Consider the following 23,115-nt stretch of genomic DNA (forward strand, 5'->3'; position numbering starts at 1 on the left):
TGCTGGCATAGTATATAGAATTATCAAAGTTTTTCCAAGCCATTCCTAAAAATAAGACATGCCTAAAAACACCAGATTCCTTGAAATAGCATATCTGAACTGCCACTAATTACTATGAAAATTAAGTTTGGGAACATTGAAGAAATGTGTACTCAGTTCACACCAAACATTTCAATGTACATTTTGATTTTTCAAGGAGATGAAAGCAGTCTTTTTGCTAGGTCAAATACATAGTGGAAGTCTTTCAGAATAAATTTGTTCATATATGTAAATTTGGAATCCACAACGCGGCACTCAAAAGTTCTAATATACCCACAGATATCTCCTCTGGTGCCTGTCAGATCCCTGCTTCACCAGACAGACAGACAGAAAGTATTGAACTGGAGGTGGTTAATGAATTAAGAGAAAAATCTCAGCTCCCCCCCCCCATGCATCTTGCTCCCTTTCTTCCCTCTTCTTGGCTTCTTCATTTCTTTGGCACTATTCCTTAAAAAATTGCCAATAAATTTGGCTATATTGAATGACTGTTCCTAGGTAGGTATTGTAGAAGATGTATATTTTTAGATCAGCTACAGCCACATCCCATAAATATACTCCACTGTCTTTTTTTTTTTAGCTAAGCATAGAGTTCTTTATTCTTCCTATTGCATCAATGTCCTTATCATCATGGGGGATTGGAATGCTAAAGTAGGAAGCCAAAAGATAACCGGAATAACAGGCAAGTTAGGCCTTGGAGTACAAAATGAAGCAGGGCACAGGCTGATAGAATTTTGTCAAGAGAATACGATGGTCATAGCAAACACTCTTTTCCAACAACCCAAGAGACGGCTCTACACATGGACATCACCAGATGGTCAACACAGAAATCAGATTGACTATGTGCTCTGCAGCCAAAGATGGAGAAGCTCTATACAGTCAGTAAAAACAAGACCAGGAGCTGACTGTGGCTCGGACCATGAGCTTCTCATTGCAAAGTTTAGACTTAAACTGAAGAAAGTAGGGAAAAGCACTAGGCCACTCAAGTATGAATTAAATCATATCCCTGTTGAATATACAGTAGAGGTGACAAATAGATTTAAGGAATTAGATCTGATAGACAGAGTGCCTGAAGAACTATGGATGGAGGTTCACAACATTGTACAAGAGATAGCAACCAAAACCATCCCAAAGAAAAAGAAATGCAAGAAAGCAAAATGGCTGTCTGAGGAAACTTTACAAATAGCTGAGGAAAGGAGGGAAGCGAAAGGCAAGGGAGAAAAAGAAAGATACGCCCAATTGAATGCAGAATTCCAGAGAATAGCTAGAAGAGATAAGAATGCCTTCTTAAATGAACAGTGCAAAGAAATAGAAGAAAACAATAGAATAGGAAGGACCAGAGATCTTTTCAAGAAAATTGGAGAGATGAAGGGAACGTTTAATGCAAAAATGGGCATGATAAAGTGGCAGGGACCTAACAGAGGCAGAAGAAATTAAGAAGAGGTGGCAAAATTACACAGAAGAACTATACAAGAATGAGCTTAACGTCCCTGATAATCACAATGAGGTGGTCACTGACCTCGAGCCAGACATCCTAGAATGTGAAGTGAAGTGAGCCTTAGAAAAGCTGAGCAACAACAAAGCTAGTGGAGGTGACAGTATTCCAGCTGAGCTATTCAAAATCTTAAAAAGATGATGCAGTAAAAGTGCTACACTCAAATTTGGAAAACTCAACAGTGGCCATAGGATTGGAAAAGATCAGTTTACATTCTAATTCCAAAGAAAGGCAGTGCCAAAGAATGTTCAAACTATTGCATCATTGCACTCATTTCTCATGCTAGTAAATTATGCTTAAAATCCTACAAGCTAGACTCCAGCAGTATGTGGATCGAGAACTACCAGAAGTACAGGCAGGATTTCGAAGAGGCAGAGGAACTAGAGATCAAATTGCCAACATACACTGGATCATGGAGAAAGCTAGAGAGTTCCAGAAAACATCTACTTCTGCTTCATTGACTATGCTAAAGCCTTTGGTTGTGTAGATCATAACAAACTGTGGCAAGTTCTTAAGGAGATGGGAGTATCAGACCATCTTATTTGTCTCTTGAGAAACCTATATGTGGGCCAAGAAGCAGCAGTGAGAACTGGACACGGAACCACTGATTGGTTCAAAATTGGGAAAGGAGTCCGGCAAGGCTGTATTCTGTCGCCCTGCTTATTTAATTCATATGCAGAGCACATCATGAGAAAGGCAGGGCTTGATGAATCAAAAGTTGGAATTAAGATTGCTGGAAGAAATATCAACAACCTAAGATATGCAGATGATACCACTCTAATGGCAGAAAGTGAAGAGGATCTAAAGAGCCTCTTGTTGTGGGTGAAGAAGGAGAGTGCAAAACTTGGGTTGAAACTTAACATTAAGAAAACGAAGATCATGGCATCCGGCCCTCTTAATTCCTGGTAAATAGATGGGGAAGAAATGGAGGTAGTGACAGATTTTAATTTCCTGGGCTCCAAGATCACTGCAGATGGGGACTGTAGCCAAGAAATTAAAAGACGCTTGCTCCTTGGGAGGAAAGCCATGGCAAATCTAGACAGCACACTAAAAAGCAGAGATATCACCCTGTCAACAAAAGTGCGTATAGTCAAGGCTATGGTCTTCCCAGATGCAATGTATGGCAGTGAAAGTTGGACCATAAAAAAGGCTGAGCACCAAAGAATTGAGGCCTTTGAACTGTGGTGCTGGAGAAGACTCCTGCGAGTCCCTTGGACTGCAAGGCGATCAAACCAGTCAGTCCTAGAGGAGATCAACCCTGACTGCTCTTTAGAAGGCCAGATCCTGAAGCTAAAACTCAAATACTTTGGCCACCTAATGAGAAGGAAGGACTCACTGGAGAAGAGCCTAATGCTGGGAAAGATTGAGGGCAAGAGAAGAAGGGGACGACAGAGAATGAGGTGGCTGGATGGAGTCACTGAAGCAGTAGGTGTGAGCTTAAATGGACTCCAGAAGATGGTAGAGGACAGGAAGGCCTGGAGGAACGTTGTCCATAGGGTCGCGATGGGTCGGACATGACTTCGCAGCTAACAACAACATTGCATCAATACAATCATAAGGAAACTCTGTAAACTCTGAAAGTTACCTCTTTAACCTAAAGCTGGTGATATGTTGCAAGTTTGTGAGTGAATCGGGTACCTTTGTAAGTGAGTAGGAACTGTTAAGATAAGGACACAGTCCAGCACATTAGTTCTGTATTGCATTGCACATTGCAGTACTGTGTTACCTTGCGCTGGGGTAGCACCTGTAATCCAGCTATCACATCTGCTTCCAGAAAAGGCTTAGCTGCTGATACATTCAAAACAGGGAAGCTCCAATGTTTGTTTCATTGGTTCAGTACTATAAGAGTCCACTGCAAACCAAAATGGCTAAAAAGGGCAGGGGGAGACAAAACATGTTGGTAACATCATAGTATTCACAGCTTGACATACATTTTTTTAAAGAATGCCATCTTATTTTTAGTTGTAAAATATTGTGGAATATAGTTGAAAATATTGGCAAAATAGGTCTTTAGGTTATTTGTGCCTCAGGAATATTGTCTCTTGTTTTTACAAATAAATGCCGTTCTTTCTTAGATTGAAAATCCATCCTTTGATTCTATTTTCAAATTAAAATCTGAGTCAAGTAACATACATTTCTTACCATGTATGTTTTAGATAAGTCAGTTTAATGTACATTTAATCAAATTACACTTTACTTGCAATATAGAGCCATGAAATCTCTGCCATAAATCGGGTATTTTCTCTAGAGGTTAACAGAGGAAGCAATACTGTCAATGTTTCTGTAAGCATGTATGTTGAATTTTACAATAAGTATCAAAACGAGGAAATAACTTTCTGATAAATTTTCATGTTTGTCAGCATTCCAGCTCATAGGATTTTTAAAGTTATTGTATTACTATTTCCATAATTAACAATCATTTTATGTCTATAATATCTTCCTTATCCAAGATATGTATTGTCCCTGCTCTATGACAATTCTTACATTATCTCCCAAAGTTTTTCTGAGGGTTGAAATTATTGTAATTGTCTTCATTCTTTGGAAAGATTTGCTAATAGCTGCCACTTTAGAAAGGAGCATGCATAAAGATGGAAAGAATAACTAAATTACACAATCTCAGTTTCCGTTCTTCAGAAGGAAAAAAAAAAACAACATTTCTGAAGACAGCCTCTTCTGGAGATTTCTGTAACCAAGCATTATAGAATCTTTGCTACTCAAAGATGGCCGATGTTCTTTCGTGATGCTTTTTACTAGCTACCTGAAAAAGTTGGCTTCTCTTCAGCTGTCATATATATGAATCAAAAAGTGGTCATAAGTTACTTTTTTCAATGCCATTGCAACTCTGAACAATCACTAAACAAAATGCAATAAGTCAAAGACGACCTGTATATTTCTGATGTCCCTTTGCTCACTAAACCTAAATGTGGGGTTTTTTTTGAAACTACCTATTTTAGCAGTTTTGAAAAATGTTCTTTCATTCAATAAGTTTTGATATGATAAATCTTAGTTTGTAGAAACTTAAGTGTAATAGTGTAAAACTATACTATTGCATAGTATAACTATAACTATACTATTGCATAGTATAACTATGCCATGTTCAAATGAAAGATAGAGAGAAGTGTGTTCATTCACATTTGATAAGAGTGAGGTGGAATGCAATTATCCTTCAATCTTTGAACAGTTTACAATTTTATGGTAGATTTTCTTTCACTTTTCACACTTTTGAGATAATGCAAGCTAATACAGATGTTCTCTCTGTCTGATCCATTGACACATACATGATTTTTCATTCCATGGCCATTGGATGATGGATATCTTGTGTAAATCATCTCTGGCTCAGAGTCTAGAATGCATTAAAATATGCTATTATCTAGCAGAATTAAGAAGCTCCCTAAATTCACGCTTTATGCAGCGACCTAGCTCTCATTGACTTGAGCCCAAGTTAAGTAGTTTTTTATTTTAAGTTGCTCTAGGTTTAAATAGGAACAGCCTAGTTTATGTATTCATAGATCATGTTTTAAGTTTAAATCTTCTGCCTGAAACCTGTAAGTATGAATGAATATAAAATATCTCAGAGACATTTTCCATGAGTCACCTTTTTAGTACAAGAATGTCCCTTCTTAAAATGCTGCATTACCAAACCCAACATACTGAAAGCCATAGAAAATTAATCGTTCTAGATGGTTAGATTCAATAACTTCCTGTCCTGAATTTTCTTAAATATTAATTTTACAGGAACTATCTACAAGAATGAACTCTGATGGCACAGCGGTTAAAGTGTAGTATTGCAGGCAAACTCTGCACATAGCCTGAAATTCAATTCTGTCAGGGCTCACTGTTGACTCAGCCTTCCAACCTTCTGAAGTCAATAAAATGAGAACCCAGATTGCTGAGGGCAATGTGCAAATAATGCTTACATTGTAAACCAGCCCGAGAGTGCTTAAAGAGCTATGGGGTGGTATATAAGCCCAAATGCTAGTGCAATTTTTGTAAACATATAGTAGAAGCAAAGATGTTAAAGCAAGAATATTATTTGATTTATAATGTAACACAGAGACTTTGCCTCCTTAAAACAAAAACATTGTTGCCATTTTTTCCCACAGAAAGTTAATCTGATGCCCTATACTCTGTTTATTGGGTAAATCCTTAGAATCTTAAATCAGACTACCGTATTTTTCCAGTTTTCTGCTTACAGCAAACTATTTCTGATAGTAACATCATTTAAAGCATGTAGTTTTTACACTTAGGGTAACTGCTAAAACTAGAAGTCAATTTTATTGTGATCCTCACACCACTTCTCATTTGAAGTGCTCCAACAAATTTAAAAGCAAAAGATGTTGCGTTGTCCAAGCACAGATATTTCTTCTCATAAAGTGCCCAGTTAGGTATCTATTGTTCTACTGATATTACTTTGCTTCAGTGTATGTGTACATTTCTAAAATGAATTTCTGCTTTGTATTTTGTTTAATGTTGTAACCCAGATCAATCCATTAACTAAGCACACAGATTAATTTAACTAATAAATTGGCATCCTTCAGATTAAACACATTGCCACTTAGTCAAGCATTAATCCCCACTCTGCTAAGCCATTTTTTAAAAAAACTGGATAGTGACCATGAAAATATTGATCATATGGAATAAAAAAATGTGGGAAGATTAAAGCACTTCTCAACTGTATTCTACTTGTGCTTTTTTAAAACTACAGGCATATTGCTACATTGATATATTTTGCTCTTGCAATCCAGTCTTAACTCCTGTTTGAAGGGAGCACAAGTTAAGAAGACAACCCATATTATTTGTTAAGTTGTATTTGAAGTTTCTGCAAAGACAGTGGATTGGTAGTACATTGGGCCATCAGACATTTGCTGAGGACACAAAGATGAATGAGTGAATGAATAAGTTACCTTCCTTCCGTATAAGTAGATGTGCCCTAGGTTACATCTGTTAAATGAGAGATAGGAATTCTATTGACCTTGCTGGTTGATGCTGTTGACTAGAGGATTTTGTTATGCATCATCAGATCTAGCAAGGAACTCTTGTTTCCTTATACTTTGAAAGATTTTAGTCTGTCGTATTTATTATTTTGATTTTGATGATAATACTAGGGCAGTACGTTACATGATGTCAAGGACATTTGTAAACAAATCTTCATTGGTTACTACAATTGGGTTGGTTAATCCAGTTAGATTGAATCACAAAGTAATCCAATGATCAGAGACTGATTTGTATTCTGAATGCTGCAGCTGTATCAGTGAGTCTAGACCAGACATGTCAAACTCGTGACGTCATGTGACGTCGCGCAACGTATCGGGACGATTTTGCCATTACCGGCAATGGGGTGGGTGCAGCTTCTGCATGACGCATCTGGCCCGTGGGCCAGCAGTTTGACAGCCCTGGTCTAGACCCTAAATATCTAAATAAAACCACAGAAAACCAGACAGATGCATCCTTGACCATTTACCATCCTTGACCATTACTCTCTGATCCTATCAGTGCAATGCGTGGTTTCTGTCCTTGTGGGAACTGACTTGCTTTTTCTATAGGTTTCTCTTGAAAGATTCTGAGGCTAGCTTAGAAGAGTAGCCCAGCTTGCAGCAAGTGATTGGGGAAATTCTTCAGCCCTTCTCAGATAGGAAGGAGATTGGCTTGATATCCTGTAGATGGGAAAGTTTCAGGTAATCAAAATAGATGATGCTAACCAGATGTTAGAAATCATGACCTGGTAAGGAAAGTTCTAGAAGTGATTTGCTGTCTGATTCTAAATAAATCAGCAGTGTTAATTACCAACAGGCATGCTTCAATTTCTGCCTTAGACAATGCTTTTTGCCTAAGCATTCATAGCTGATCGCTACCTAGGTTCAATTTCTATGAAATAAAAAGTAGCTTAACCCATTTTATTCTCCCAGTGAATATAGCTGGAAAAAAACAGTTTTTCCTGCATTTATGGATATATATAAAAGTTTACCAAAGGAGCATTTAATCTTTAAAGAGACTTAGAAAAGGTTTTTCTAACTTGTGTCCTCCCTTGCTGTCAGTATAAGATGCTTGTAGGTTTGTTCTGGGAAAGTAATAAGTATTGTTGTTAAGCAATTGTGGTGTTGAAATTCAGCTTTCAGTAGGTCTGCCAGTATTTATCTAAAATACTTTCTCCGATGCGTGTTGGAGTTCCAGTAAACCGTGTCTTATTGTGCGACCTTTTCATTTTCCAGTGAAAAGGGATCAGCTCGTCAGATAAAAGCTACAAGCTGAAGTACAGGAAAAATGCGTGCTCAGAAAATCCGAGCATGATTGAAAACAAGATGTGTTAAATCAATGCAGTTTATCGCCTGCCTATTCCTGGCAATTGCTGTTCTAAGCTCATTCTGAGCACACCCCGGATGATAAAAGTAGAGTGTCACGGTGCTCACTAGGGTGTGAGGGCAAGGAAACATGTTTATCAGGCAGATTGCTATGATTTCCTCTTCCCGATAACAGTTATTGTTAAAACTGTGGAAGAGATCAGCTGGTCAATTACCAGGGTGAGTATTATTGCTGGTGCTGAATCTAGAGGCTACCAGAAGCTCCAGAATTTCACATCTATTCCCCTAGTAACATAAGGCAAGGGTTTTTTTTAATGTAAACTAATTTAAATGTACCTCTTAATCACTCTCAGCGTAATAATGTCATTCCTTTTCCTGCTGGTTGCTTCCAAGAATTTTATATATATATATATATATATATATATATATATATATATATATATATATATATATATATGTGTGTGTGTGTGTGTGTGTGTGTGTGTGTGTGTGTGTGTGTGTGTGTATGTGTATATGTATATATGTATGTATGTATGTATGTATGTATGTATATATGTATACATGTATGTATGTATGTATGTATAATATATAGCTTGTCGATCAGAAGATCGGCAGTTTGGCAGGTCGAATTACCTTTATATATATATATATATATATATATATATATATATATATATATATATATATATATATATATATATATATATATAAAGTATCTGTGTGTGTATGTAAATTTTTTGGCTTTCTATCTAAGAAAGAATAAAGGGAGACCGATATGATCATTTCAAACTTATTTGTTCTCATCAGTCAGCCATACCCTTCTGAGATTCGAACCTGGGCCGACTGCATCTTAAGCAGTTGTTTTAACCCCTAGGCCACAGACTCTCTCTCTCTCTTTGTTAGCTGAGAATTCTGAATGCTTAACAAACATTTCACACACACACACACACACACACACACACACACACACACACCAGTGTCCAGAAGTTCATCTTTTGGAATCAGTAAACTGTACAAGATTGTGGAATGAAGCAGTAGCAGTTGAGTTTAAACAAGTTCTTGAGGCCCGTTTGTCAGGGTGTTATCGGTTTGATAAGACTCCATTACAGTCACCAAAGTGTATTTGTTTGTATGTGTGTTTCAACTTAATTTTGCACAACAGCCAGCTACGTGCACATTCTATGTTCTATCTAGAGTAACTAAACAATAATTTGTCATTTTCCTAGCTGATTGCTGAAGACGTGATTAATATTACAATGCTTAATGTTTTTTTTAGTATGATTATATCTTGCAATCTTTTTTTTATAGTATGATTATATCTTGCAATAAGGGACGCGGTGGCTCAGTGGGTTAGGACGCTGAGCTTGTCAATCAGAAGGTCAGCAGTTTGGCGGGTCAAATCCCAAGTGCCGCGTAGCAGAGTGAGCACCTGTTACTCGTCCCAGCTTCTGCCAACCTAGCAGTTCGAAAGCACGTAAAAATGCAAGTAGAAAAATAGGGACCACTACGGTGGGAAGGTAACAGCGTTCCGTGCGCCTTTGGCGTCTAGTCATGCCGGCCACATGACCACGGAGACATCCTCGGACAAGCGCTGGCTTTTCGGCTTTGAAACGGAGATGAGCACCGGCCCCTAGAGTTGGAAACGACTAGCACGCATGTGCGGGGGAACCTTTACCTTACCTTTATATCTTGCAACCACAGAAGGTGAAGTGGAAGCATGTAGTCACTTGCTGAAGCCCTGCGCTTGTATTAAAATCCTCATTAAGTCCAGAAGTAAACTTGCATATTTTGAAAGATAGGAAGAGTTAGGTACAAACAAAAACAGGACAAAATTCTTTATAATATAAAACCATGGTAAATTAATCACAGTTGCTATCTATTCATAAATTGAAACATATTTATTTAAAAACAAGTTTTATTTATACATCTTAATATTAATGTCGCAGATGTTATTTTTTAAAAAAATTGTAGGAAACAAGAGGTGATAGATTACTTCAATATTTTCCACTTCAAATATTAGTTAATAAACCTTTTAATGGGATACTTTGGTCATTTTCATGCAATTGTAATAATCCAGGCAGGAGATGAACCTATTGGATTTATTCATGATACATCATCCATTCTGATTCATATATAATAAATTATCTTTGTAATAATCATCACAAAAATAGTGTTGTTGTTGTTTTTTAAAAAAATTAAGTTTGTATTAAAATGTTCTTTAGATAGGAGATTCTCAGAATATATGTTTTCACTTGAGGATGTGTGTACAAAGTGGATTTTGATGATTTTCTATATTTTTGGTTAAGAAAATGCATTGCTAAGAATTTGAAGGAGAATTAAATTGGCTGTGAATTAGGTTGCTTTCTTTCATAAATGATCTGTGTTGTTTTGTGTTTGAAAATGATTAAAAAACAAGTTTCTTCTAGCTGAACTGTTCTCAGCCACACAATTCTCTTGGTAACAGTGCAGGTAGTAATTGTGTATACTAATTTTAAGAGACAGTTATCAATTTGTTTAATAAGTGACTAACAATTACTGCCAGAGAAGAATTGATTTGTCATTGCCTTCTTTGAGATGTTTCCTAAACAAAAAGGACAGGAAAAAATATCAAAGATATATGTGCATATGTATGTGAATATGTATGTAAAAGTTCAAAAAATAAATAAATGGATGTTTGCTGTTAGGATTGTTGTATGCCAGGTCAACAAGTTATATTTTTCCCCAACCAAGTTGGCTAGAAGTGGGACAGTGCTAAGATTTAATGCACTGAATTAAATATGGTAGAGAACATGAAAAAAATATGTTCCGTGCAGAGCTTTATTTGTTCTTTGCATATTTAATATGAGGACCTGAAGCAAGTTTCCCCAGGTTTGAGCCTTATAGGTTAGTTGAGAATACAACTCTGCAACCCCCAGGTAGTAAAGTTGTTCTCCGTGCTAGCTAAGTACTATATTTCAGAAGTGGATAAACCCAGGATCTCTTTTGGAGTTTTAAAGAGTGAAATGAAATAAATATCAACAAAACTTAAAAGTTCCCAGGTTACTGCTTAAATTTCCAAACACGAAAATGAAAGCACCCAATTTTTAGACCCATCCATGCTGGGTGAGCTCCAGGGCAAAAAAATAAATTCATTCATTCATTCATTCATTCATTCATTCATTCATTCATTCATTCATTCATTCATTCATCATATTTCTACATTGCCCATCTTATCTAAGTAACTCTGGGTGATTTACAATAAAACTGATCTCATAGTATAAAAACCATAAATGAGAACAAAGTTAAGAATAGAATTTAAAAGGCTGGGATTAAAATATTTAAATTTAAAGATTTAAAAAGGTGAAGAGAACATCTTCCCAACACCAACCACCCCCACGGTTGCATATAACTTTTCAACCCACATGCCAATTGACAGAGCCAGGTTTTAACACACTTTCTGAAGGACAGAAGAATGGGAGAATGGGGCTAAAGCAGGGGTCCCCAACTTGTGGGCCATGGTCCACTACCAAACCGTGGCCTACTGGCCACCAGGCTGCATCTGGCTGGCCAGTGCATGCACACATGTGCACTCACCCCCACTCACACTAGCACTGCTGCTACGTAAACAGGAGGCCACACAGTAAAAACGCTACCACATGACAAAAACAGGGTGGCATTAGTTGAGTGTCACATGGGCAATAGCACTACCCCATTTGTGTCACACATGGTTATGGCACTGTAGAGCAGATTGTAGTTTTCATACAAGAAATAATCAGAGTATGATTATGACTGAAAGAAAGGCTTCTTCTTCCAGGAAAGGGTGTAACTGGTATACAAAATGAAGTCAAACAAAGGCTCTCCTAACTACAAGTGACACCTGATCTTTGAGTAGGTGACATGAGTCCATAACAACTCCAAGATTATATACAGGGTATGTCTGGGGCAATGCCTCCCCATCCAGGACCAAAGTTGGTAAACCGATGGATATAATCCATAGCCACTCCATCGCACCAAGATTCAATTGAAGCTGTTGTTCCCCATCAAGACCCAGACAGCCACTAAGCACCATGAAAAGGAATCTATGGGATCACTTAACTTGTCCAAGGTGAAATATATCCATGTGTCTTGCTGGCATTATTATTCTTTACAAAAATGATCATTTAATTGTATACATAATACCCTTATTTCTAAAGCATTGTAAAAGAAATTCATCTAAACTTTTATTTATTTTATTATTGTATGGAATGTTTTGGAAATTTTAAGGTACAATTTTAAGTACATTGCAGAAAGAGTTTCTTAGACTGACTGCATTCAAAGAAAGTTCTTCCTCAAGGGCTTAAATAGTAATTCTTAAAATGGAAAGAATAATAAATATTGTGTCTTAACTCATACATGAGCATAGACAGACAGGTTTTGTGCACCTGGGTATAATTTTAGTTAATTCACACAAGAGACAGGTTGAAAGTTTATTGTTTAGATAGGAGAAAATGGCTTAAATCTCATATTTGCAAAAAAATGATTGCATTACCTTAAATGAAAATGGTATTATATTAGTTACTTCAATAAGCATTTCATTTAGAAAAATGTTTTAATAAAAAAACTTATCCAAACTTCCTTACAACTTAAAATACATAAGTGAGGGAAAGTACTTTCTTTGGGAAGAATAATTACTGGCTTTTTACTCACCTATGTAAAATAATGTATTTTTGTAAATGGATTTCTGGCCACTTTAATCCATTTTTTCTTTTTTCTTTTTTTAAAAAAAAGAATACATAAAAAGTAAGCACAGTCAATCAAAGAATTTTAAGGTTTATTTCCTCTTTAGAAATGATTGATAGCCATTTAGATTTACAATCTGACAAGTTAAAGGGTGCTATTGGTATAATTATATACTATATTCACAGTCTTTCAATTTAAATGTCCTTTTAAAACCATGAGATTATCATATCTGTATTTTGAAAAGTAGGCCAGTCAGTTTGGGTTGGTACACAAATTGCTTCCATTAGCCTTGGGACCTATTTGAATTTAATACCTTCTTTAAAACCAGCAGTACTTTCAATGTACTTTTGAAACTTAGAGTAATGGGAAAGCATTTTTATAGTATGTGTTAACTTTGTTTTTTAATGTATGGATGAATGTTACAAATACAAATAAAAGTGTTACTCAATCTAATTTTTTTTTAAAAAAAATCATTAATCTTTTTATCTATGGAAAAAACATTTATAGTAGGACCTGTGCGAATGAAGGAACCTATTTTATGCTTGATGGAGGAGGTTTGCTCCTCTTATTAAAAACAAGAAAAACTTCCAAGAATCTATAAATGAATCCATTTATTCAGCTGTATGAAGTAACAAGTTAATCCAGAATTTCACTATTGCAATGAGAACTTCATTTTATTTATTTGAACAATAGGAAAGTGTTGCTTCCTATTTCAATAAATTTCGATATCCCGTTGAAATTTAAAACATTGTGACACCTGATATTAAAATGCCAAATAATAAACTCTAACTCAGACTGGAGTTTCTTGGATAGAGGACAGTGACTAAATACCAATAGTAATGTCACTTAGATTTGTGTACTTGCTCCATGATGCTTTACAGCCCTCTCTGAACAGTTTACAGTGTCAGCATATTACCCCCAACAATCAGGTCAGGTCCTCGTTTTACTGACCTCGGATGGAAGGCTGAATCAACCTCAAATAGATCATGATCAACCACAAGACTGTAGCCAGAGTTAGCCTGCAATACTGCATTCTAATCACTGAACCATCAGTGGTACAGTCTGTGAACTCCATTGTTGGAAACTGTCTGCTCTTCCTTGCTTATCACAATGGTAACCCTGTAGAATAATTAAGAATCCTTGTCCCAAAATAACATAAGAAACCATGGAAATAGATACAAGTTTATGAAATAAAAATGTTATAATAGAAAATGTCTAATTGGAAGAAGACACTATGTCCAAACAGTTGAATATACTACATACAATGCCATTTTTTAACTTTATTTATCTATACATAAAGATATTTTTAATCATCTCCAAAGGCAATCCCTTTCCCTAAAAAGAGGCAGTTAGCAAAAACTTTTACTTTGCCGTGTTATAAATACACTTTTCTTCTATGTCCATAGATTCTTAAAAGTTCATTTTGTTTTTAGAATGTTTGTGCTCTCGCTGTGTCGGCATCTTCTGATACTGCTAAATGGATGTTATGGATTTGGTAAAGGTGCTTGTAATTTTTTTTCCTGAAAAGAAAATTGGTCATAAATGTTCATGTTTAATAAGTAAAACAGAACTGACCAAATTTTCCATGATTTCAGGTCATTGTGAAGTGTAATATTAACAGTACTGATTACTTACCAAATAGAAGGTTATCATTATTTTACCCAGATGTTCATGTTTAGAAGCTGACATACGAGCAATTAGTTACATGCAGTTTTTAACTCTTCTTCTGATTCTTCATATGTGTTACTTGTGATTTTTTTTTATTTAAGTAGTATTGACTTCTGCAAAAACTCTTACTTCATTTTTCATCTCAAAAGCACATCATTAATATCATAAGGAAAATATACATGGCTGGAAAAGTTGAAAACAAGTAGACTAAAAAACCTTTAGGAAATGAATTTGTTCAGATCTAGAACTCAAGAATTTTCAGTGGAATACTCAGTTGCTTAATTACTATTTTTCTTGTTCCAGCTTTGAATGAACCAACCATTGACTATGGCTTCCAAAGGTTACAGAAAGTCATCCCAAGGCATCCAGGTGACCCTGAGCGTTTGCCAAAGGTCAGCAAAATGTAGTGTATGAGCGTGCATACGTATGTATCTGTGTTTATGATTAAGTCTCTAATGCATCATGTGTTTTTCAAATAACACAATATGCAGTCAATATTTACATTTAGAATACCACAGCCACATGCTGTGTATGAAGCTTGTTTGTATCTGGTTCAGCTTTGTTGCATCCAGCTGTATTCTCATTAAATACATCTGCGTTTAAAGAGATGCAACAGCTACCTTTACTTACTGAGCCTTGTTCAAGAAAATATTGTTATGCATAAAGTACAAAATCATGCACACATGAAGGTCGGATTTATAGCTCTTTTAGCAATTGGAACATCAGTACTGATAGACGCTTTAAAAATTGGAGGAAGATACAGAGTTACTTCTGATCAGTGTGGATGGTCAAAAGATTCCAGGTTTTTTAATCCAGTGATTCCATTATCAAAAGCCCAAGCAAGCAAGTACACAAACTTAGTTTGTAGTTTTACCAAGTAAGTCTTTAGAACTTCTTACATTGCATAAACATTTTAATCATTCATATTTAATCTCCTCGCCCCCTCTCATAAACTCCAAGTCATGGTTCCGATAGATGAGACCAGTAAAAAGGGAACTCCAAGGCAAGAGGTTTCCTTAAAAAAAACATATTTATTGGCTACATGGTATCGGCATGATCGTAAATGAAACCAAGACTGAAGTTCCCTCCCAAAGGTTACAATGTTACAAAGTTGAATTTCCCACCCCAATAATAGGCCATAAATCACATTCCCCAATAATCTACTTTGGCAGGCTTTCTAAGGGAAACTTCAGCCTGCCAAACTCAGGCAGCTATGACCTTGGTTCCCACAAGACAATTTATTGTTTTATTTAAACTTAAAAGTACACACACACCCCTTCCAATTCTGTGGCAACCGAAAACAAAGTAGAAATGGCTTGAGCCAAATTCATTTGCAGCGTTGACACTCCAGTTAGCTAACATAAATGTTAATGGTAAATTAACCACAGTGATTTAATATCAACAATAAAATTAACAAATACTAATTAATACTAAAATCAGCATTAAATATTTTAACATTAATGCTAAAAATACCATCCAGAAGGAATGTTGTTGAACAAGTCCCCAATTCCTGTGGTAGGCTTGCTACATAGAAATATGAAGGAAACACAATGGCATTTGATGAAACAAAGAATGTGGATATTTATGAACTGTATTGTGAGAATTGTACCATGATTATAAAAATGGTTTGTTAGAGGATGCTAGGATTTTTTTTTTAAAGTCAAATTGGTAAACATGAAAGCCAGAAAGATATGTCACTGTACTCAGGCACTGAAGATTTTAAAAGAATTGGCTGAATATATTAGGTCTCAGTATATATATATATATATATATATATATATATATATATATATATATATATATATATATATATATATATATATATATATATATATATATATATATATATATATATATATATATATATATATATATATATATATTGTTTACACGCAAAATACAACAATCATTTAGATAAGGTTTTGCCAATAGGCAGTTTTCAAGTAAACTGGGTCATAGAAATGTGGGAGTGACAGTGACAATATTTTTGGAATGCTGAAGAGGGCATCATAGGTATCATGTAGCTAGAAGTGGGTTAAAATTGATAATAAATGATCTTCATGGTTATTCCATGAAGATCATGAATACATAAAAAATTAAGCACATATATGGCATTCCCGTGCTGAATATACATTGTGAATTGGGCATTGGCATCTGAAATTCTGGACTTGTTTTAGAAAACAGAACTCATGGCCACTTCTCAGTTATTTCTCCTTTGAAATGAAGGTCTATTTTAGCTTTAAAATAATAGCAGATGCTATTCAGCTATCTTGTTAAATTGAATAATTTGGTAGGATGTTTGATGGCTTCATTTGACAGTATAGGTTCAGAGAATGGTGAATTCTGCAAAAACTGAAGGTTGATTTTGTGTTTATCTTCTAGATGGGGTCAGTTAAAAACTTGACTGTCATTAGGAGTCTTTTGTGCTGTTTTTTGAAGCTGGAGCTTATGTGGCCATATGTTGTATTATTTGGTAGTCTGAGAGAGAATACTAATTATTGGAGAGATTCTACTCCGGAATGAACTATCTAATAGGGCACTTTCATTTGTTATTTGCTTGATTCCTCTTGTATAGTTGGGCACTTACAATATATATCATTTTTTTCCTCAATGATCTTGGAAATACCTTCCTTTGTAAAAAAAAAAAAAGGTCATCAATACTACTTTCATAGTGATATGACAAGAACGAAAATGTTATGAATTTTCTACATGAGGCATTATACTAAAACCACATAGGAGGAGATTATGTTGATATTGTGAAAAATCCAAAATCAGGGATAACTCTAAAACAAAGACATTTTGACATCTGAAAGTCACAGCCATATTGGAATTGTGCAGGAGAATGTCTTCTTGAAGGTCAGCAGAAATATGCAAGCGTTCCATGGCTTTTTCTTAGTGGGTTAGTGTTTACTCAAGAATTGGTTACAACAGATTGTGCAATTTAGAATCTACGATTAAAATCCTTAGCATACAAAGGATAGAAAGAGCCATACAGATCACTTTGCTCTTGGGCCATGTTCACTTAAAGCAAAAGACCAAGAGCAAGGATTCTGAGCAATGGTGCAACATGTAGTTCAGGGGTCGGCAACCTTGGCTCTTTTATGACTCGCGGACTTCAATTCCCAGAATTCCTGAGCCAGCATAGCTGGCTCAGGAATTCTGGGAGTTGAAGTCCGCGAGTCATAAAAGAGCCAAGGTTGCCGACCCCTGATGTAGTTGATTGGCTAGTGCTTAACGCAAACAGCTTGACTTAGCCTGAAGCACAATTTCTATTGAGAAGGAATTACGATTGTCCATCTAATAAAGTAGACACTTGTCATAAATAGGATCTTAGAAGAGTGATCTACAGAAGATAACACAGCATTTGAAATTGTGTGACGAGGGGTTTGGAAAACATAAAAATAATAACTCAAAAATAGGAATGTGATGGACCCTTAATTAGAGTTTAAGTGATTTTCCCTAAGTGATTTTCCTGGTTTCTGACCAGGGTCTTTTCAGTGGTTTGGTCACAGGGATTGAAACATAGGATAAAAAGTCTTTGTCACTGAGAAATAGCTGTTCACTTTGATTGAACTACTTATTTAAAAAAATGTAATGTCATACCTTTAGATATACACATACAACAAAATGATAAAACACATGAAAAGATGTTAATCCTATAAAGACATTTTCTTTTTAACACAGTAGTTCCTTTGGAAATATGTGTGCCAGAATTTTGATAAAAGCAACAAAGACTGCATTTGTGTATTTTGTTCTGTGGAGCTGAAAATATCTAGTAAATTGATCCTGTGGGAGTAATAAATACACATTACTTTATCTTGTACTTCATGTCTTATACCCCTGAGCCTTGATAGAACAACACCACTTAATAGACTTTTAAAAAGAGTAATTACAGTCATTGGTTGTGTGATTTTTCACCCCTTCCAGCCCTGCCTGACCTTCTAATTTAGCTTACCGTGTCTAACTAATGCATTTATATTCATCTTTTATGAAGCATGTGTAGTACAAAATTGACTTTGCAGCTTGTAGAAAGCTGTCTTACTAGTTGAATATCTGGTTAGTCCTACAGTATATCCTGAACTGAGCATTTGTACAGAAGAGTGAGCTATAGGCTTTGTTTGGGTTTGGGGTTTCTTTTTATTTTTCGGAAATACTTAAGTAATGTGTAATACATAATGTAAATTCTACTTTTCCACCTACCTTCTGAAAAGTGTTGTACATACCAAGATTATTTACAGCCAAGCGCAAATGCAAAAAGATGCAAGTGTTTCTAAAAGGGTTAACTCAAACATTATTATTATTTTTTTACTTCTTAGAAATAGGTCAATGTTCTCTTTTAAGAATGACAGTTGGGTAAGGCTACCCTGTGCTGATTTGTATGCAAGACTGACAGCTTAGGAGGTGAATGATGCTGCAAAATGTTCAATATCTGTTTTGTCCAATTTGTACATGCACATTAAGAAGTAGCTTAAGAAAAGGCTGGAGGAATTCCCTTCTGGAAGAGCCACCCCTGAGCTAGCCAGCACACAGACCATGGTCTCTGCTGTGGGCCTCCATAACTTTCTGCCCGGTTTACTTATCCACTGGAGCACAATTGTTTTCTGTGCATTTCTTTTCCCACCATATGGTTTCCTCATTACTATACGCTAAGGGTCCATATGGGGAACTTGTGAGGTGAACTGTACTCATTTTAACTGCCAGATGAGCAGCAAACTTAGCTTAAGTCATCTGCTGCTGCCTTTATGTTGTTATGGCAACATAGCAACAATAAAAACTTCTAATATAATGTGTTTCGGATCATAGTTTTTTTAAATGCTTGACGTAACTTTCCTTCCTCTAAAGCAGACATGTCAAACACAAGGCCCGGGGGCCGGATCCGGCCTGTGAAGTGGTTTCATGCGGCCCGCGAAGCCATCCTGGAAACAGGGAGGGAACGGCCCCCGCTGCCTTGGCCCTGGCCCAGAGACCCTCCTTCTGCCAGAGACCCCCAGATCTGTCCCACTCCTGCCCAGGCCCCCATAGGCACCCTTGATGCCAACGATGTAGAGCTGGCCACGCCCACCCAGTAGGCCATACGCACTCTAGCCACGCCCAACCATTAGGCCACGCCCACCCAGGCCACACCCACCCGGCCCCCTGAGGGCAACCACAATGCTGATGCGGCCCTCCATGCAATTGAGTTTGACACCCCTGCTCTAAAGTGAGAGTGCTTGCGTCTCTGGTATGACAAAGGGTTCTTGCCAGTCCAGCAGGTGGCAGTAAAGAAAGCATCCTCCCTCCCCCTCCCCCTTCCAGAAGTAACATAATTAGAAAGAAGCATTCTGTTACAGATGTGTTGATGTCTTTGCTGATTTTTTTTGGAAGGCTGGCCAAGGTGTGGAAAGAGACTTTCTTGGACTCCTGTCAGTTGGATTTGGATGCTTCTCTGTGCGTGCGTGTTTCCTTATTTTGAAGCACTAGGCTAATTAAGAGCACCTTAAAGCAATGGAAGTAGACAGCAATGTCTTTAAATATAAATCATTTCCACCTCCACAGGCCAGGTGATATGTTGCACATCTCTCTCTCCCTGTCTACATTGTGAGTGAATGTTTGCAGTTTCCCTTCATCAGTTCACATTAGCCTCATGCTGAATATTTAAAGACCGAACAATTTAAGCAACCCATGAAGAGACACCCTTTCTGTCAGAACTGCAAAGGCTCCCCCGATCATAATTTAGTAAACCAGGCATTTGCTGGTTTACTTGTGCCCAGAGCTACTCAGCACAGCTACGTGCCAGCAAACATTGAAATCTGGTCTCCAGTCACATGGCAGCCCTGTTTCCAATTGGAAAATTTCCCTCCTAGCAAAGTATTCAGGCTTAGTCATTTATCCTAAAGGAAACCAAGTGGCACATAAAAGCAGGAGTCACCGTGTGCTGTACAGTGTATTCTAATTAAAGCAATACTGTTTTAGCATTTTTATGGATACGCAACAAGCAATTTAGATATCACATTTGTAGCCTGTAATCTTTTGAAAATATCAGTAATATGCAGTTGCTGAGGAATGACATGAAAGAGTAAACGGAACAACTAAGATACAGCTCAATGCAAAAGATGCATTCCTTTGATAACCAGTTTATATAGGAAAAACTATATAAGAGTCTGGATGCTGCTTAGAGCATCCAACTACTGTATTATAGCTCCTTAATCACTTTGAACACTGCTTGCCTGGTCTGCCTTTCTCATTATGAATCTAATAAATTATAGCTTGCACATGTTAAATGCAAACTCTTTTTATTTCTCTACATTATATAACTGGAAATAAAGTTTGCATGTAAAAGGTTGTAGCATCTCCCTGGAGTTGGAATACTTTTTGCTTGGAATTCTGAAACTAGTAGCCAGACAGATGTAGATAATAATGTGGGGTGTTTGAGGGGTGTTTCATATCTTGCCCTGCTTTCCGTTACATCTACAGTCTGGATCCACTCCACTATCAATATAACTAAGTCCAGATCCAAACTGAAAATGCAGGGAAAAGAATGAATAAATTAAATGTTTACCATTGCTGTGTCTCCTGATAAAATAAAACTGTTTGTCCCAGCTAAGTACATGAAGGTCACCCCTGCAACTCTCTGTGCTCTGAACATAGGTATTATGGAGATAATTGATCAACATGAGCAGTAATTATTAGCATAGTCTCCTATATATGTCAGAAATACATATGGATAAAATTTGCAAACAAGGCATTGGACATCCAGAACTGCCTGCTAACACATTCTTATAACATACATTATTTTGCTTGCATTAGTTATGTCAGCAAGATGTTTAGACATAACTGTTTATCAACCTATTAAGTCCTTCCCAAGAATCTAGGATAAGCAATACTGTTGTTTCATAGTGTTAAAGGTATCATCTCAGAATATACATTGTTCCAAATAAAGATGGCTTTTGCAGTTGACCGATAACAATTTTGTCAATGCCGATGGAATTAAAGTGGTGCTCCAGATGTTTTGGAATTGCACCCAAGGCACATATTATTATTGTTATTGCCTTTGTGTTCTTTTGCCACAGTTGTACTTTTATTTGCAGGTCTTTATGTTTTGTAATTTTCTCCAGTTTCTTTGTCTTCCATTCTGCTATCTCCAGGTATTGCAATGTGCTCTATCCCAACTTTTTTGTCTTTCTTATCAACAATTATTAAGTCTGGGGTGTTGTGTAGCAGATGCTTACCTGTTTGAATTCTAAAGCACCAGAGAACTTTGGCTTCTTCAATTATTATAATTATTTAAATGTATTTAAATTGATCTGTTGTCCAATTCCAGTGGTCTCTGAAATCTTGTATGTTAGAATCCTCACTAAAAATGTGGGAAATGTGGAAATGGATTATGAAAGATTTTATATGGTGATTCTATCTTTAAAACAAAGTTTTCACCTACTGGAGTTAATAAATCTCCATTTAGTAAATGATTTAAGGTACTATACCAGTCCACATATTATAAACTGCCAATTACTAGTGCTGTTTTATTATCTTATCTCTATAGTCAATGACATACAAAACGCTTCAAATTCAAAACATTTTGACCATATACCTATCTCCCTCACTCACAGCCCGGCCAATGCCTTGGTGGATGCCTGGGAAAGGGCTGCCACTGAGGCGCTCGACCATGTTGTACCCTTGCGACCCCTGACCTGGCGCAGATCCCGGTGGGCTCCATGGTTTTCCGTGGAGCTCTGGGAGATGAAGCATAGGAGACGGGGTCTAGAGAGCTGTTGAAGATCCAGGCATTCTGAATCTGACCGATTGCGGTTAAGAACCTCTACGAGGTCTTATCTCGTGGCAATGATGATGGCGAAGTCTAACTACTTTGCTGCCCTCATCACGTCCACAGATAATCACCCGGCCACCCTGTTTAGGGTGACTCGCTCCCTCCTTAATCAGGAGGTGAGAGAGGAGCCCATGCAGGGGCGGGCCAAGGAGTTTAGCCATCATCTGATGGACAAAATCACTCAGATTCGGGCCAGTTTGGATTCTGACTGGGCAGAGACTGACGGGGGGGAATTGAGCGGTCTTGAGAATGTTATCTGGAGTGAATTTGAACCTGTGACCCCGGATGAGGTGGACAGGATCATGAGGACACTGAGTTCCACCATGTGTTTATTGGACCCGTGCCCCTCCTGGCTTGTGTATGCAGCTCGGGAGGAGATACGAGGCTGGTTCCAGGCAGTAATAACTGCTTCTTTGAGGGAGGGTACCTTCCCTGCCGCCTTGAAGGAGGCGGTGGTGAGGCCCTTCCTCAAGAAGCCTGCCCTGGACCCGGCTATTTTGAACAACTATCCTCCGGTCTCCAACCTTCGCTTTCTTGCGAAGGTTGTTGAGAGTGTGGTGGCGCATCAGCTTCCTCTGTTCCTGGAGGAAACTGATTATCTGGACCCGTACCAATTGGGCTTTAGGCCCGGGTACAGCATGGAGACAGTATTGGTCGCACTGGTGAATGATCTCTGGCAGGCTTGGGACAGGGTTTGTTCCTCTGTCCTAGTCCTATTAGACCTCTCAGCAGCTTTTGATACCATTGACCATGGTATCCTACTGCAGCGTCTCAGGGGGTTGGGAGTGGGTGGCATTGTTTTACAGTGGTTCTCCTCCTACCTCCTGGGCCACTCGCAGTTGGTGTTGACAGGAGGGCAGAGGTCCGACCCGAGGCCTCTCGTTTGTGGAGTTCCTCAGGGGTCGGTCCTCTCTCCCCTCTTGTTCAACATCTATATGAAGCCGCTGGGTGAGCTCATTCGGGGTTTCGGGGTGGGGTATCATCAGTATGCTGATGATACTCAGCTTTTTCTTTCCACCTCGAACCAACCCAGTGATTCCCTCGACGTGATGTCCCATTGCCTGGAGGCAGTTCGGGTTTGGATGGGGAGAAACAGGCTTCGACTCAATCCCGCC

General features: G+C 37.5%; 1 protein-coding gene across 6 annotated transcripts in view; it reads left to right on the forward strand.

The window, feature by feature from the left end:
* Window positions 1-23,115, forward strand: part of EBF1 (EBF transcription factor 1) — a 395,009-nt gene that overhangs the window by 342,001 nt on the left and 29,893 nt on the right. For all 6 annotated transcript variants that reach the window (XM_083352266.1, XM_083352269.1, XM_083352267.1 and 3 more), the window contains exon 11: window positions 14,500-14,588. In XM_083352266.1, coding sequence (XP_083208392.1) covers window positions 14,500-14,588 — 89 coding nt within the window. The remainder of the gene's footprint in view (window positions 1-14,499; window positions 14,589-23,115) is intronic.

This window comes from Vipera ursinii, assembly GCF_947247035.1.
Source record: "Vipera ursinii genome assembly, chromosome: 2".
Lineage (NCBI taxonomy): Eukaryota > Metazoa > Chordata > Lepidosauria > Squamata > Viperidae > Vipera > Vipera ursinii.